The sequence below is a fragment of the Mus pahari genome, chromosome 10, assembly GCF_900095145.1.
Source record: "Mus pahari chromosome 10, PAHARI_EIJ_v1.1, whole genome shotgun sequence".
Classification (NCBI taxonomy): Eukaryota; Metazoa; Chordata; class Mammalia; order Rodentia; family Muridae; genus Mus; species Mus pahari.
Genome location: NC_034599.1, coordinates 95,563,374 through 95,579,229, shown reverse-complemented (window position 1 = coordinate 95,579,229; position 15,856 = coordinate 95,563,374). Strand labels below are relative to the sequence as shown.

General features: G+C 51.6%; 1 protein-coding gene across 1 annotated transcript in view; it reads left to right on the top strand.

The window, feature by feature from the left end:
- The first annotated feature begins 549 nt into the window (after nucleotides 1-549).
- The window catches only part of Ephb1 (EPH receptor B1), a 433,913-nt gene continuing 418,606 nt past the window's right edge, over nucleotides 550-15,856 (top strand). Inside the window, exon 1 of the mRNA XM_021208040.2 lies at nucleotides 550-961. Within this exon, the coding sequence (XP_021063699.1) occupies nucleotides 904-961 (58 nt within the window). The 5' untranslated portion in view covers nucleotides 550-903. The remainder of the gene's footprint in view (nucleotides 962-15,856) is intronic.

Here is a 15,856-nt window from a genome sequence, read left to right as displayed (position 1 = left end):
GATATGATAGGAAGCCCACCGGGTGACCTAACTACCCCCGAGCAGCAGCCGGCCATAAAGGCTTGAAACCATATTCACTCACTCCACTGACGCATGCCAAGAATAAGACTCTGTTAAGGTTCCAGGGATTCTGAGTAAACGAAATCAGACAAGACTCAAAAATAAACAAAATTGATTAGTAAAATGCTATAGGGTGGCGGCATGCTGCATAGGAATAGTCAGGAGTAGCTGTGGGGTGTCTGTAAGCATAAGGGACCTCAGTTGACTTCTTGGCTGAGCCCCTCCTTTTCAGCTTGGGGAAAGCGAGCGTGCGAGGCTGCAGTTCTCCTAAATCACCACGAGAGGGAGCGCGATCCCCTTCTAGCGCCTTCCCAACCCTCCCACACAGCCTTGCAAGCAAAAGTTTTTCTTAAACTAACAATGCCAGTGTAAGGAGGTGCTCGCGCCTGATTGGATGAGGGAATTTTGCAGGTTTGATTCCTTGATTGGACAGGAGGTGTTAGGGGTGGAGAGAGAGCTGATGGTGGGGGATCCCGCTCCCTCCCCCGTCAGTCTGGCCCGCTCTGTCCTCCCGTAGGCTCCGCTGTAGCTCGCAATGTGACACCAGGACGCACACGCTCTCGCGCGCTCTCCCAGGCTCGCTCTCCCTCACCCTCTCTCACACACGCACGCACACACCCACCTCTCCCATAAACACACACACACACATGCACACCCACATCCACGCGCGCCCGCACCGCCCCACGCGCGCACACTCCCGCCCACGCCCACGCCGCGCTCCGGGGAGTCCGGTCCCGGCTAGAGCGCGAAAGGACACGGAGAAGCCACCCGCCGGGAGCGCAGCGGCGCCCTGGGACGCGGCGCGTCTCCGCTGGGGCTCGGCCTGGGGGCCGCTGGCCGGCGATGGCCCTGGATTGCCTGCTGCTCTTCCTCCTGGCATCTGCAGTGGCCGCGATGGAAGGTAACGTACCCTTCGCGGAGCAACTTGGTGGCTGCCGGCTGCCAGTTCCTGGGTGCCGCGCGCTTCGTAGGGCTCCTTTGGCTGCTCGGTGTAGCCGGGCATCCTGGTGCCGGAGAGAGAGAATGTCCCCGAGCCTGGGTAGAGATGGGGCACCGGGCTGGGGCGGTACCCACAGGCATGCCCTGTGCCGACCCTGGGCGCCCACAGCAGGTTCGTTTGCACGCAGGGTCTCCCGGCTCCTGCGCTCCGGTGCTCCCAGACAGCACGATCCCCGGACATCTCCGGCTTAGAGAGCCTGGATCTCGCTGCATTGCGGTGCAACCTCCTTAGCTCTCGGCGAAGCTGGTCTAGGAAGCGATACCTCGGGCCACTGGGCTCCTAGAGTCGGCACCTTCGGCTCTTTCTATCCCGGGCCTGGATGCGCTGGCTGGCGAGCGGTAGCTTGCTGTCTCCCTTTCGCAGTCTGAGGTTTCCGGACTCTGGGCTCCGCAGGCAGGAGCTGCTTGGGGGATCACCGAAGGTCCTACTGGTACCTCAGCAAGTGACTGCCAAGCTAGAGGGGCCAAATCCATTGACCGCACCCTGGGGGGAAAATCAGCCCTAGAAGCTGCCGGGTTGCAATCTTCCAGGGACAGCAAGTGCGAGGCGGACGCCTTTCTCGCCTTCTGAGCTTTAGAGCAGGGGTGGGCTTGGGTGAGTGCTGGCCGTGCTTAAACTCGTCCGGCAGTTAGTAGAGACTGCGTGGCTGCGAGCCCACAAGCCAAGACACCATCCCTGCTGGCTCAGCGTGGTTGTGCCTCCCGCTGGTGGCCAGCCAAGCCCGCTCAGCGGACCCCTTACCCGGCGCACCCAGGAGCCCGGGCGCTCAGGGCTCCCGCGAATCCCGTGGGAAATCCCTTCTCGCCTCCTCGCCTCCCGCCCCCTTCCCCGCCCCCAACCTTCCCTGCGGAGCCGCGGCGGCCGCCACCTCCAGGGACGCATCTCAGTAGAGAAAGAGCAGTTAGAGTTATCTCGAACAGAGCAACTCCGGGGTGAGGTGCCACCGCCACGCCACCCCCGCTGGAAGCCCTACATCCGGATGGATGTCTCTCTCTGGCCAGGTGGACTCCACCCGTAGGGAAAATCCTCGTGAAAGGGTCTCTGTTTCCCCTGTTGTGTTCCCATCTGAGAGCTGGCTCAACTGGATTGCAGGTTCCTGGTGAAACTGACTCGCTCAGTGGAAACTCCAGACCAACATTGGTCCAGCGTCTCTAACCCTTTCAGAAAGCACTGCCCATTTCCAAGAGATACTGACATACTCCCGTGCCCCTCTCGGTCATAGCAAGGAAGATGTTTTAGCCATGGCAAAGACTACCGCTGCTCAGTCTCCGTGGAGATGGGGAAGCGAGGAAGCAGCAATTACTGCACAGAAAGCTCTTGGTTGTTTCCTGAACGTGGCTTTTTGTTTGCGCTTGACCTCCTGCTTCCCTGCAAGGCTGCTGGTCGTGTGTGTGTGTGTGTGTGTGTGTGTGTGTGTGTGAGAGAGAGACTTTTGGAATGTGCAGGGTTTCGACTGGTATGGAGTGTGGCTAGCACCCCAGCGTATGCTTGAGGTTGATTCATCCGGAGACACGTGCAGAAGCAGTGGAAATAGAGAAGGATAGAAACCAACCGCAACAAAGCCGGTTGAGAACAGTAGCAAGGTGGAGTGGCCCACGGGACTGTGAGCTCGGGTGGCTTCAAGTCTTCAGTTTGGGACTGCGCTGGTCCGGTCTACCGCTCTTAGCACCTCAGAAGGGTCAGGGATTCGGTCTCAGATGTACACTTCAGGAAGTACGCTTTCGGCTTTGAGTCTCAATAGATGGAGGGAATGTGTATATAGGCAAAATAGTTTGCAGAGCAATTCGAGGGAACAAATCAGGCATCAGGACACATTCCTCCTGAAACACTTGTTTCCCCCCCCCCCCCGACTAGCCCCTTGTCTTCCCGGTGGAGCTGTTCATGGGTGCCATTGTGTAGCCTAGTCTGGCGTATAGGGGGCCATGTCACTTAGGCCTGCTGGCAGGGTCTACTTTAGAGCCATGGCCCATGTCTCAGTGTCCAGGTTGGGGGCTTTACCCCTTGCTTGGCAGGAAAGCTTTATTCTGGGGATTGAAAAAAAATCTCTGAAAGGGTTAAAAGAAATACCACATTCAGCAGAATATTAAAGCAGCGTCTTGCCCCTGCTCAGCGCGCAGGGGCAGAACACACCATTCACTCCCTCCTTTTTTCTCGAATGACAACAGGCAGGTTCATTTTCTCCTCTCCACACACAGAGCCGCCTTCCCGCCTGCCTGGCTGGGTTGGGGCCAGCCTCATTTGGTTTGTGATGAGCACAGAATAATTCTCTGAGGAGTGGATCAATGAGCCGCCTACACACAGACAGCAGGGCCCTCCCCAAACTCAGCTCTGGGGGAGGCAGTGTTCTCCTCCGTGGTTTCAGCCACTCCAGTGTGTCTTGTCTTCTTCCTGGCATCCCTGGGGTGGGTGGATTTCAGGCAGGTCCTCTGTTTAAGCTAGGGCAGGTAGAAAAGAACAGTGTCTGTCACGTGTGGTCCAGATGGGGAGCTGTGGGTGAAGGAAGTCAGGTCCTTATGTGACCTGTGCCTGGATGGAGGGAGGAAGGTAAAAAAGAGAGGAGGGAGGGAGGGAGGGAGGGAGGGAGGGAGGGAGAAATAGTAGGTGTGTTCTGGGCTCTAACTGGGCAGGATGGGTAGAGGGACTCTAATTCACATGTCATCAGGCAGGAAGCTGGTTGGTCTTTCTATGGGAGAACCAGACTGAAAGAGAACATATCTCTTCCCCTCCCTCCTGCCCGTCTCCCTTTCCAGCCAGTCTGCTCTGTGAGGTGTTAGGGGAATACAAGCAGCTCAGGGGAAAGGCTTGCTGGGCTTTCTGGATTGGCATTCAGAGGGGACCCAGACAGATGGTGAAAGCTGTCGATGTCCTCTAGGCTTTGGGACACAAGGTCCCCCATGGACACCTACTTCCCCACCAAGCTGGACTGTGGCCTCTGGCTTTTTTATCTCTAGCTCTGTCACTTGGAGACTATCATCCCGACCACCCACCCTCGGTAGCTCCACTCTCTAGTGGATTTAGGGCCCTCCCATTCGAGTCTTAGATGCTGGAACCAGTGGTACCAATTCTGCATACATACTTTGTACTGTGTTAAAGAGAGATAGGACCGCAATCAAAGAGCCACTTGTGTAATTGTTGAGAAAAAAAAAAATCTATAGATAGTCTGAAAGAGTTCTGTGGAATATGAAGACTCAAGAAAGCCATGCTATTGTTGCATGGGAAAGAGGGAGAGACTATTTTGAAACCCCAAAGAGGGGACAGCCATTGTGGCCAAGGGTTCTAAGATGTCTGGAAGCCTGTGTTTGCCTGGGCAGCTTGCTGTGGACTCTTGGCTCCAAGTTTAGCAAGTTCACTTTCTGTAGGTTCCCTAGAAGAGTCCGATGCCCCTGGAAACACTGTCAGGAGGATAGGTCGATAGGTCGGCATTAGACTGCTGTCCAAAATTTGGGGAGGTTTCACCTCAGTCTGCACTGGCCAAGTTGGAATGACTTGGGCGCCTGCAGTTTTAGCGAAGTGTTTGATGTTTGAGGGAAAGGCAGCTTAGAGGCAGTAGATTTTGAAACTGCTGGGGAGAAGTATTTTGACGCACGTGTGAACACACACACACACACACACACACACACACACACACACACAGCCCTCCATCAGTCTTTACAACATTTTTGTTATCAAGCCCTGTCCCATTTGTTTCAGGTGAGAAGCCTGAGACACAGCAGTCATACTTAATATTTAATAATGATATCTGTCTGGAAAGTGGTCGAGCCAGAGTTTGAACACAGGCAGTCAGGATGTAGAGTCTGTGTGTTCTTACCCACTCTTCCTCTTTCCGCCTCCAGCATAGGCTTTACATGGAACCTGTTTGGCCTCCATTTGTGGGTGGGAAGAGCTTGGCGCCAGCTCAGCTAGTGGCTGTTGGGGTCCTCTCACTGACCAGGCGGGCTTCCAGGTTTCCATAGTCTTGGAGAAGAGAAATGACTCCACGCTGAGAATAAAAGGTCACTTCCCACGTAGCTCCCCTCTGTTTCTCCCTCCTGCCTCTTCCCTGGACACACCAAGACCAACCTCTCTAAGGAGATGATTCAGGCCCTTACCTGTCACCACGGGCCTGGAGCATCCCTTTCACCGGGGTTCCAGGAGTCTGCTCCTTGGAGAAGATCCCTGTTTCTCCCTCTTCTGCCCTAGCCACTTAAGGAACCTGAATATTTCTATTAAATTTCCCTGTCTCGGAAGATGGTGGAGAAACAGCACATTGGATGTCTGCCCTTCTGAGGAAATTACTATAATAATAAAGTAATGCCTTGGGAGAGATTTCATATTTAAAAGAAAAATTTTGCATGCGAAATGCCTCGGCTCTGTCTGCAGATTCTATTTCGGTTGCAGCTATAGGTGGAGCCCCTGGGTTGGAGTGTTCAACCACACTCACACTGGAGGGGGATACTGCCTAAGTGGTTGGCTCAGGACATCTGCACCATCAAAAAAAAAAAAAAATCCCGGGGGGGTTTTAGGACCATCATGCTGGTTCGTTGGCCCCACATCTCTGAAGGTTAAGCTATATTGGACGAATATTCCAAGGAGACCTACAGGACGGTGGATAGATCCTTGGTGGATGGGCATCTACTTTTCATTGGAGCCAATGCTCAGGTGTCAATCAAGATGCACAGCCACACTCCCTCTTCCCGTGACTCAGTTTCCTCAGTGTTGAGTTGGACTGGGTCCTGTGTTACTTTCTGTGATGCAGTGACCAAAAACAGCCGGCACAGACACCTGAGAGCAGGGGACACTTATTTTTCTTATGGTTTGGGAGGACTCAGTCACCTTTAGGGGGGAGGCTTGTGGAGCGGTCCGTATCACGATGGAGAAGGAGAGAAAGCAGAGAGAGGGAGAACTCTGGTACTGGGCTAGCCTCCTCCCCTCTCCTCCCCTCTCCTCCCCTCTCCTCTCCTCAGGTCAGTGCCCTCCGCCCACAGTGCCACCCACGTTCAGGGTGCATGTCCCCCTCCGTTGATATTCTCCAGAGAAACAGACATACTCCACCGTCTCACGAATCCCGTGGCAGAGCTAATCAAGCTGCCTTTGCTGCGTCCACTCACCCTTGAGGGTACGCTTCGTTCTGCCAGTGTTTAGCTCCCAAAGTGTCTTCCTCACCTGCCTGCCCTCTGACGTTCTAGCAAGTGTGGATGGAGTGTTAGCTCTGGAAAGATGCCCCACGCTGAAGATCAGGGGACAACCTTCACCACATCCTAATAACCCTACTGACACACCCGCTAAAGGATCAGGCCCCACCTCTCTCTGTCACCAGTGCAGATGCTTCCCCAGGTCAGGTGAAGTCTCTGCCGCTGCAGACAACACCATTAACAGCTGCTTAAGGAGGCCGCTCCTAGAAGGCTCCCCCAGCGCTCTCTGTGGCAGAACTGGGCCAACGTGAAAACATCCAGGAGAGACTTCCTGAGAATTACTAGGACTCATTTCTGCCCACAGCCCGCACCTGAGGCCCCGTGTGTCTCCCTCCCCTCCTGCTTTCTGGCAGCAAGTGACAAAATGAATGATTTGAATTTAACCTCCTCGGCTCTGCTTCTCCACCTCCTGGTGGAGGTGATAATGAGCAGAGAAGTGGGCAGAAGCGGGTGGTCAGGAGGGAAGTGGGCAAGCCAGGGGAGAGGGGCCCTGACTCTAGCCTGCAGGCTCTCGGCACTGAAAAGTCAGACACACGATGGTCTGCTTAAGGGGCCCGAAGAAGCTCCAGGGAGCACGCAGCAGGCGTGTCTCCTCTGCCGTCTCAACACATGAGAAGCAGAACAGGAGGCAAGATTTCGGCAGGGATAGGCTGTCTAAGAACCACCCGGGGTACTGCAAGTATCAGAAGTGGACTGTGCGCCCACCCACTTGTGGAACGTTCACCTCCTGCACAGATGCACAAGCCTTTAGGCTTGCTGGGCATCTCCTCTGGGATACAGGTGAGAGAGCTGAGGCCTGTATGGACGTTAACTACCCCACAGCTAAGATCCGAAGTGGTTTGCCAGACTCTCAGTTCAGCGACTTTGCTACTAATCACTGCTTATATGTGGATTAAAACTGGGAGCTTCTCCTTCTAGACCATGGAACCCTTGTCCTGCCTGATGTCATTCAAGGTCCCAGTTGGCCATTTTTTTTTTTTTTTTCTGTGTCTGATCTTGGGTCTCTTCTCATCGTAAAGCGCTGCCTCAGCTGTTCTGCAAACTGGAGGGCAACCTCAGGGTGTATGGTCTCCCATTTACACACTCCTTCTAAGAGCCTCCCCTTGCTTCTGGGGCCATGGATTGCTTTCTTTCACCATGTGCCCTCTGGGTCTTGTACTCGTTGGGTTCAGGAGCTCAAATGTTTGCAGAGTGGAATCTGTGCCTATCCTTGCTGCTGAGGGAATAGTCAGGAGGTGTGTGTGTGTGTGTGTGTGTATGTGAAGGGTGGGGTGGGGAGACCAGGGTACTATGCAGGTCTGGGTCTCTGTCCATGTTCTTACCTACTAGAAACAGGGCTGGAGGCAGATGGATGCCCCTGTTTCTTTCCTGGGGCCCTGCCCTACCTACCTCAGCCTGAGCCCTGCTGTTTCCTGATGAACCAACTACTCCCTTTCCTCTGACCAACTGCAGACTGGACAGCTTCAGAGAAGACACTGGGCTGAACCCCAGCACTGGATATGGGACCTCTTTCAGCTCCTCAGTCTCTGGGCAGTGGCTTGCCCTCCAAGGGCCATGACCGTAGAGAGGACCCAGCAGGAAGTTGCACAGTGGTAGCAGAGAGTTAGCCTTATCTGTGAGCCACAGCTGGGCACTGTGGTTGACTGTCTTCTGCTTTCCCGTGTGCTGTGTTTCCAGCACCATAGCATAGGACCCTTGCTCTGTCTCTCTCATGGATGCCAGGGGCATCTGGAGCTGGGAGGTGAGCTGGAGGAGAGGGAAGGGGTTCCGTGTGTTCTCATACACATCTCTGCCCCTGAACTCTGCTCTTGCTCCTGGATGTCTGCTGTGGTCTTCACAGGACTGGAAGCCCCTTCTGGGTGAGTCTCCACACCTCTGAGGATGAGTGCACTCCAGGAATAGGGGTGGTCAGTAAGCTTGGAGGGAAAGGATGCGGTGTCGGTGTCACCAGAAAATCCATTAAGTTTAGGGGCAGTACCAAGAAGCCACTGCTGAGAACATACTTTGGGTGTGAGGCCATGACTTGGTACGTGACCTCCTCATATTTATACCAAGTGTGTGAGTCCCTTGCTGGTTCCCTGGTACTTTCAGGACCCAAGAAAGACCCTTCATCATTCCAGCTCTTCCTTCCCTCAGTATTGTCCTCTCCAGCTCCACACACACAAACACGGGTGCACGTGTCTTCCAGGCTTTGAATATCTGCTGTTCTTCATCCCCTGAGAGATTGTCTGACCCTTTGGTTACCTCTGGGGGTTTCAGATGGATTTGTTGAGTTTTCTGCTGATCCTTTTCAGCCCCAAACTAAGTTTGGGGTTTACTCCCATGGACCCCTCTACTTGTGATCATTCCTTGCCCCAGGGTCCAATCACAGAAAGAAAAGGAATGTTTAAAGCTGGATCATGAATATTGTATCCATCTGCTGTGGTCATAAAAGACCATAAAAAGCTAGTTCTCTCTCCCTCTGCTCACTCCTCTCTCTGAGCTGCCACATTGTCAAAGAAACTTAGGTGGCAGGAGGAGGTTCCAGGGATACCCTGTACACATCCCAGCTCAGGCTTCAGTCCGTGACCAGCTTCCGATGCTGGGCACAAATGAGCCTTCAGGTGGCTACCACTCCATCTTTTGAGCCACCACTGCTTTTCCTGAGTGGAAGAGGGGCAAGCCTTCTTTAAGAGCTTTGTCTGAACTGCAGGTTCAGGAACACAAAAAATGCCACCATTGCTTTCAGATACTGGGTTTGGATTGATCATGTGGCAAATGATAACTGGAAACCCTAAAAAAAATAAATAAATAAAAAATAGATGGCAGAAAGAATTAGGAAGCCATGCAGAAGGCTGAGGTGGTGGAGGAGAAACTGTGTTTCATTCACACAATGTTTTGCAAACATCTGCTAACCTTCCACGGTGAGCAGAGTCCAGGTGCTCCGTCTTCAGGAGTGGGCTGGCTGCTGGGGCATAGATGGTCACCAGAAAGATAAACAGCATGATTTCGGGACAGATAGAAAGGGGACAGATGGGATATAACTGTGAGTGCTGGGAACAGGGTTGAGCAACTTAAAGTTGGAGGCAGGAGGCTTTCTTTCCATTTGAAGGGCAGCCATAGCATGCATGGGGGATAAGTTTTGATTTGACTGGAGTGCTGTCTGGTCCGACTAAGCCAGGATGGAAGATGCCTTACCCAGCAGGTGAAGCCGCCTCGTCTCTGAGTATCACATAAGGGTCTAGCCACTTCCAGATTGGAGAGTCCAGATTCTGTAAGGGGCGACTCGGGCGTGAGATGCAGGGTAAGCATTTGCCCCGCAGTCCGTGCTCACCTAGAGCAGTTTTGTTGAGCATCTATTTGAGAAACGCTCTACTGTGAACCAAAACCACAGAGATAAAGAATACAGCCCTTTCTTGAAGGAGCTCAGTAAACAGCAGACTGGTGGGGGAGACAGAGGCTCGGAAACTACAGGCTGCTTTTGAAAGGACATTGGAGGAATGGATGCAGGTGGATGCGTGGATGGTTCCACACCTGTCACTGGGGGATGAGGACAGGCGCATGCTTCGGAACAGAAGGGGTTGAGGAAGAAGTGTGTTCCCAAGTGTGCATGTGCGTGTGTGTGTGTGTGTGTGTGTGTGTGTGTGTGTAAAAGAGAGAGACTGCACGTGTGTGTCTGTGTGAGAGAGAGATATATAGATAGAAACTGCATGCATGTGTCAGAGAGAAAGAGGAGAGAGAGAGAGAGAGAGAGAGAGAGAGAGAGAGAGAGAGAGGTGGGGGAAGCCTGTGCATGTGTATGAGATAAAGACCACCATGTGTGTTGGGGGAATGGTTTTTTTTTGGAGGAGGGGCAGGGCATTGTCTGAGGTGGGGGTGGGTAGAACAAGAGGTCCAGGTGGTTCTCATCCTTTTTCTCATGAAGGTGGACATCCAGAGTTTTCCACCAAAGGCTTTAGGCTTTACCTACCAGCCATATGTTTTGTTTGTAGTGACAGATGCTCAACTCAGGCTGGAGGAAAAAAAAAAAAAACAGAACAGGGACACTCGTTATGGCTAGATCATTTGAGATTGAAATCATGGCCATTCTCAGGGACAACATGCCGTCTCTGGATCCTTTATTCCTTAGTTCCTGTCTGTATCAGCCAGAGCCCTGATGTAAAACAGACAGCAGTGTTGAAGGGCTAACTTAGGAAATTCTTTACAGAAATATGCAAAGAGTTAAGGGACCCAGTGAGAATGGGGATGGAGCCAGATCGCAGCAGTGCCAAGTCATTATGTACGCCAGGGCTATCAGAACCTGGCCAGAGTGTTCCTCAGAGGGAGCTTCCTGAGAAGGGCCAGACGCAGGTAAGAATATAGCTGTTGCCAAACTGTACAGAGTAGGGTTGAGGCTGTCTTCTTACAGTTCTTCCCTTGCTCTGTCTCTTGCCAGCACCTTATACTGGATGAACTCAACGGGAGTGCAGGAGCTCCATGGGGAGACATCTCACTTGCTAAAGTGCTTGCAGTATGATCTCAGGGACCCGAGTTCAAATCCCCAGTGCTGTGGGAAAGACAGGTGCAGCAGCGCATCTGAACCCCATGCTGGAGGAGTGCAGACAGATGGACCCATGGGTCTTGCTGGCCTGCTCATCTAGCCAATCAGTGAGCTCCAGGTTCAGTGAGAGATCCTGTCTCAAAGATTAAAGACGAGAGCTGTTTAGTGAGGCACCCAATGTTCTCTGGCACGCAGGCACACGTGCATGAATGCATGCGTGCCCTAAGACAGACATCATTGGAGTCTTGTTGACTCAGGTCATGGAGGTTGGTCCTCTAAGGTGTAGAGAAGTGTAGAGTGAATATAGTGGAGCTAACAGAGGAGAAAAATGCAGTCATTCTGTTGACTCCATCCTCTACCCTGTGTGGTGGTCACGTGGCTGTTGGCAGTCTCAAACTCATGGCCTCTTGAACTGTCAATAGAAATATAAATTCTTAACCTCCTGCCCTCTGAAGCACCCCGATTTTTGTCCCCTTGGCCTCCATAGGTCCTGAGCCTCTCAGTGACCCAGGCTTTGTCACAGGAGGATGGAACACTCTCATTGGTCAGGCTTAGGTCACATGACCCGGAGCTAGTTTGGGTGGGGAAGTCATCTCTGATTCACTTCAGTTGCTCAGCTTGAGGTGCAAAAGGGCAAGTTCCTCACACAAAAAAAATGTCAGCATACAGTTGCTAGTAGAAGCAGAAATGAATGTAAGACTGGTGGCCATTTACCATACTAATTCTGTGCCCCTGGTTGAGTGGATAATGGAGCAGAAACCATCACATGCACAATAAGGAAAAGGATGTGCTATGGAGGCCAGGAAGTGGACGCTAGAACTCAGATAGCCTCGCTGGAGACATGGTGAGAGCCAAGGAAGTAGAAATTGACAGGACTGTGATGACCCAGGAATGGAAGGCTGGAGGCAGCTGGGCAGGCAGCTTCTGTCCTGGTGAGGGCACTCCCTCTATTCCTGGACACGATCAAACTCAGGGGTGAGCAGATGGAACGTGATGGCGTTGGGCTAAAGGCAAAGTGGTTGCAAGGCTCTGGTGAGGGCCCTGGAGTCAGAAGGAAGAGTTCTTACAGTGGAGCTCTTTGTCAAAGCGGTGGCTGAAGCCTTGGTTTCCTTGACACTACGACACTCTGGGTCCCTGTGTAGACACGGGTGCACCTAAACTTCACCTCACATGGAAGCTGAATGCCTAGTGGAAAGCAAGAATGAAGGAAAGGCGGAAAGGCATCCATGTTGGTCAGTGAGGTGATCTTTTTCCTCTTTCCAGCCACTGCCAATCATGGTTTAGCTACACCCGGGCTTCACAGAAAGACCTAGGATTTCTTTGTCATCTACCAGACAGGAGTTACCCCAGGGAGAAGACAAACGCATCTGTTATCTGATTCTTGTGGACATGACAGTTACTGTTGTTTCCATTCACAGGTTTGGAGTGGGTTGATTGGGAGAAGAGTGTGTGTGTGTGTGTGTGTGTATGCACGTGCAAACATGTGTATGCATGTGTGTTGCATAAGTGTACATGCCTGTGTATGTGTTCATGTGGTTGCATATGAGTGTATTTATGCAGTTGATGCGGCTAGACAGTGGTTCAAGCATTTAGCAAATTAGGACACTCTGCCCTGAGTAGGTGGTACAGCTTCTTTTAAACACCACCAGGCCTGGCTGCTAAGATGCACGGGCATGGAGCAGCCTGGCAAATGGAAACCACCATTCAGAAAGGGACAATAAGAACAATGCTCGTTCCACAACGCGACTGACCTTTGTGACTCCCACTTCACGTTGTTATGAAATATCGGGGAAAGACTGAAAGAACAATTACGGTTTTGTCATAATGTATCAGGCACAAAGCGAGTGTTCTGAGGAGGCACTGGCTCGGCTGAGCCTGACAATGCAGGGACTCCGCTCCAGCACTTAATTTCTTCTCATTTGGAAGTTGTCTTCATTACTTAACACCCGCTGGAAACAACGAACGGATATGCTGTGTGCGTGTGCCTCTGCCACCACAGGCTCCAGACAAGGACAGAGAGATACAATGCTGGGGAGGGGAGATGCGGACTTGGGAGGGCGGCCGTTAGTCCCTCTGTGGACAACAGTGTGCTGGCCGCGCTTAAAGCCTTCTTTGTACATATGCAGTCCTGGCTTTGTAAGGAACTGATGCCAGGTGTCTTAGCTACACTTCTGTTGCTGGGACAAAAATATTCCTACAAAAGGAACCTAAAGGAAGGGGGAAGAAGGTTATTTCGGTTCACAGTTGAAGATAAGGTTCATCATGATGTTGATGTCAGGGCAGGTGGAAGCTTGAAACATCTGGTCCTAATGTGTCCTCCATTAAAAACATAGAGCAGTCAATATATACAGTTGTTCAGACATCTTTCTTCATTAATACAGTCTGCCATCCCAACCAGGAATGGTGCCACACACTGTGGGTGGCTCTTCCCACCCCAATGAATGTAATCAAGATAGCCCCTGTGGGCATGTCCAGAGGTCTGTCCCTTAGATGATTTTGGACCCTTCAGGCTGATGGCGCTAGCCATGAGACCAGATAAACTCATGTCAGTGCTAAACTGAGGGAGGGTGAGGGGCTGGGTTTCTACCCTATGAGGGAGGCTCTCGAGAGCCTGCGTGACTGTAATTCTTTCACATCACTGTTCCTGTCTCACCATGTGGACACTGGTGACCTGTTGTCTCAGTGGATGTCTCACGTAGGAATGTCCGCCATTTGGGCTGGGACTGTGCGTCACTGTTTTCTATTCTATGATTCCTGCACATAAAGCAGTGTTTCTCAGCCTTGCTCCGGTTGACTTTTTTTATGCCCTTCCTTCTGATCCCATGAAGCTATTTTTCTTCTGTGGCATGCTGGGGAATGTTATACCACAGATAACCAGGATACTAGCTCCCACACTGAGGCCTTTGGCAGGCCAAGAACCATTCCATAATTCAACTTGTTTTAACTTTCCTTCCTGATGGAGAATTGGGCTCCCTCCCTGTGGAGAACGTGCTGTCTAAAGAAGTGGGCCTGGTGGTAGCTTAGCCTGTCTTCAACTGAGTTAGAACAGGCTGTAAAACATCCCCTTTCCTATCACTTGGTGTGTAGCCAGGTATAACTGGCTCACAAGGTCTCTGCTAGACAGGTATTAATTAGTGCTTTAGCTGTTGGAAAGGCACCAAAGCCCAGAGAAGAGCTGAGACAGGGGGCTAACTCAGAGGCTCAAGCTATGGGAACTGATGGTCTGGACGGAGTGGTCTTGTGTTCTAACATACTCACTCATGCTGGCCTGAACCTGCTGAACATCAGCCCCGCCTCTAAGTATGTGAGAATAGCTTCATGAAGAACACCAGCCCCGCCTCTAAGCAGGCGAGGATAGCTTCTTGAGTCCAGGTCAAGTCTTTGAAAACATAGACTTTCTTGAGATTCAATTCCCAGACAATGAACTTTTCACCGTGCCATTTGAGTCCACAGAACTCAACACCTGGAGGTCGGCATGTCACCACCCACCCACCCCACCCCCCAGCGGCCCTTTTTTCTTCGTTACCACTTTCTTCTCTCTATCCTTGCCTCTGGCAACCACTAGTCTGGTTCCTCTACTCTTTTGCTTTTTCCAGATGCTCATGTAACAGGCTACTCTCTTCGTCTTGTTTGGCTTTTTTTTTTCACTTCGCAAATACAGCCAAGAGTATTCTGTGTTGCTGTATCAGTTCTTTTTATTACTGAGTACTATTCCGTTGCAGAAGTAAATCTAAACTGCCTTATCTGCTAGACTTTTGTTTCTAGTTTCTAGATTTTAGCAGTTTATCAACAAAGCCACGGCAAACAAGTACATGTCTATGAGATGCAGAATGAAGAATATGTGTTCATGTCTCTTGGATAGATGCCGAAAGGCAGAAACGTTGCTTACTATGGTAAATGTATGTTTACCTTTGTAAGAGACTGTCAATCAGTGTCCCACAGCGACTGTGCCATTGTGCACACACGACTGGTGGTGTGTTAGGCTCCTGGTTGCTCCTCATCCTCCCAAACAATTGGTATTGTCAATCTTTCTAAATATAGTCGCGCCGGTGGGCGTGTGGTGGTGTGACATTGTTGATTTCCGTTCTCATTGACCTAATGGCTGATGATGGGGTTTCTGTGCGCTTCTCGCGATTCACAGACATTATTGGATGGAATGGATGTGCAGATCTGTTGCCCGTGCTCTTCAGATCATGATATGAGAACCCTTTCCACATGGATGACTGGAGTGATGTCACCCACCTGTTGCCTGACAAGCTGCACCGCCCCATGTACTCCGGAGACTGTGTGTTGTCTCTATAGAAGACATAACGCTATACCTTCTGGCTGTCATTCCTAGGAGTGAGGGTGGGATGGGCTGTGTTCTCTACAAAGACAGGTTGTCAGTTATAGGGGGAGATGCACATAACAAGATTGGGGGGTGCAGTCAGGATTTAGTAAGTGGGCTTCTGTAATGGGACTGTGGGACCCTCAGCAGGAGTCCATAGTCCAGATAACCCGTGATTGTGTTTCTCTGCTTATGGGTGTGTCACATGTTGCCCCCAGTTCTACCCTTCCCTCTACTGTGCACCTGGGTATGTGAGACAGGCACACTGCATCTCTGTCGCCCTTCTGGGCTTTACACGATGGACCCTGGGTCCTACACTCTCTCGCAGTGCAGAGGCTTCACCCGCATTTGCTGTTACTTGTATGATGGCTGGTTATCATGGCAGTCATAGAGGAGGGGACACGTCGTAGGGATGAATAGATCTTCTTTGACAGCATCGAAGACTACATGCCTACCTGGGCCCCTTTTCACCAAACACAAACCAATGCAGGTGAGGTTGCATTAGCTCTGGCTCTGAGTGCAACGGCTCTCTGCCTCTGCTGTCTGAGAGTCACTCATTTATTTTTGCTTTCTTATTTTCATATGTGTATCATACAGTTGTGTGCACGTGTGTACACACACACACACACACACACACACACACACACGGAGGCCAAGGTGGATGTCTAGAATCTTGATTGTTTTCCACCCACTCATTGAGAGCAAGACCCCTCAACTGAAGCCAGAGTGTACTGTTGGCTGTTAGCCTCACTAGATAGTTGTTCTAGGAATCCATTCTC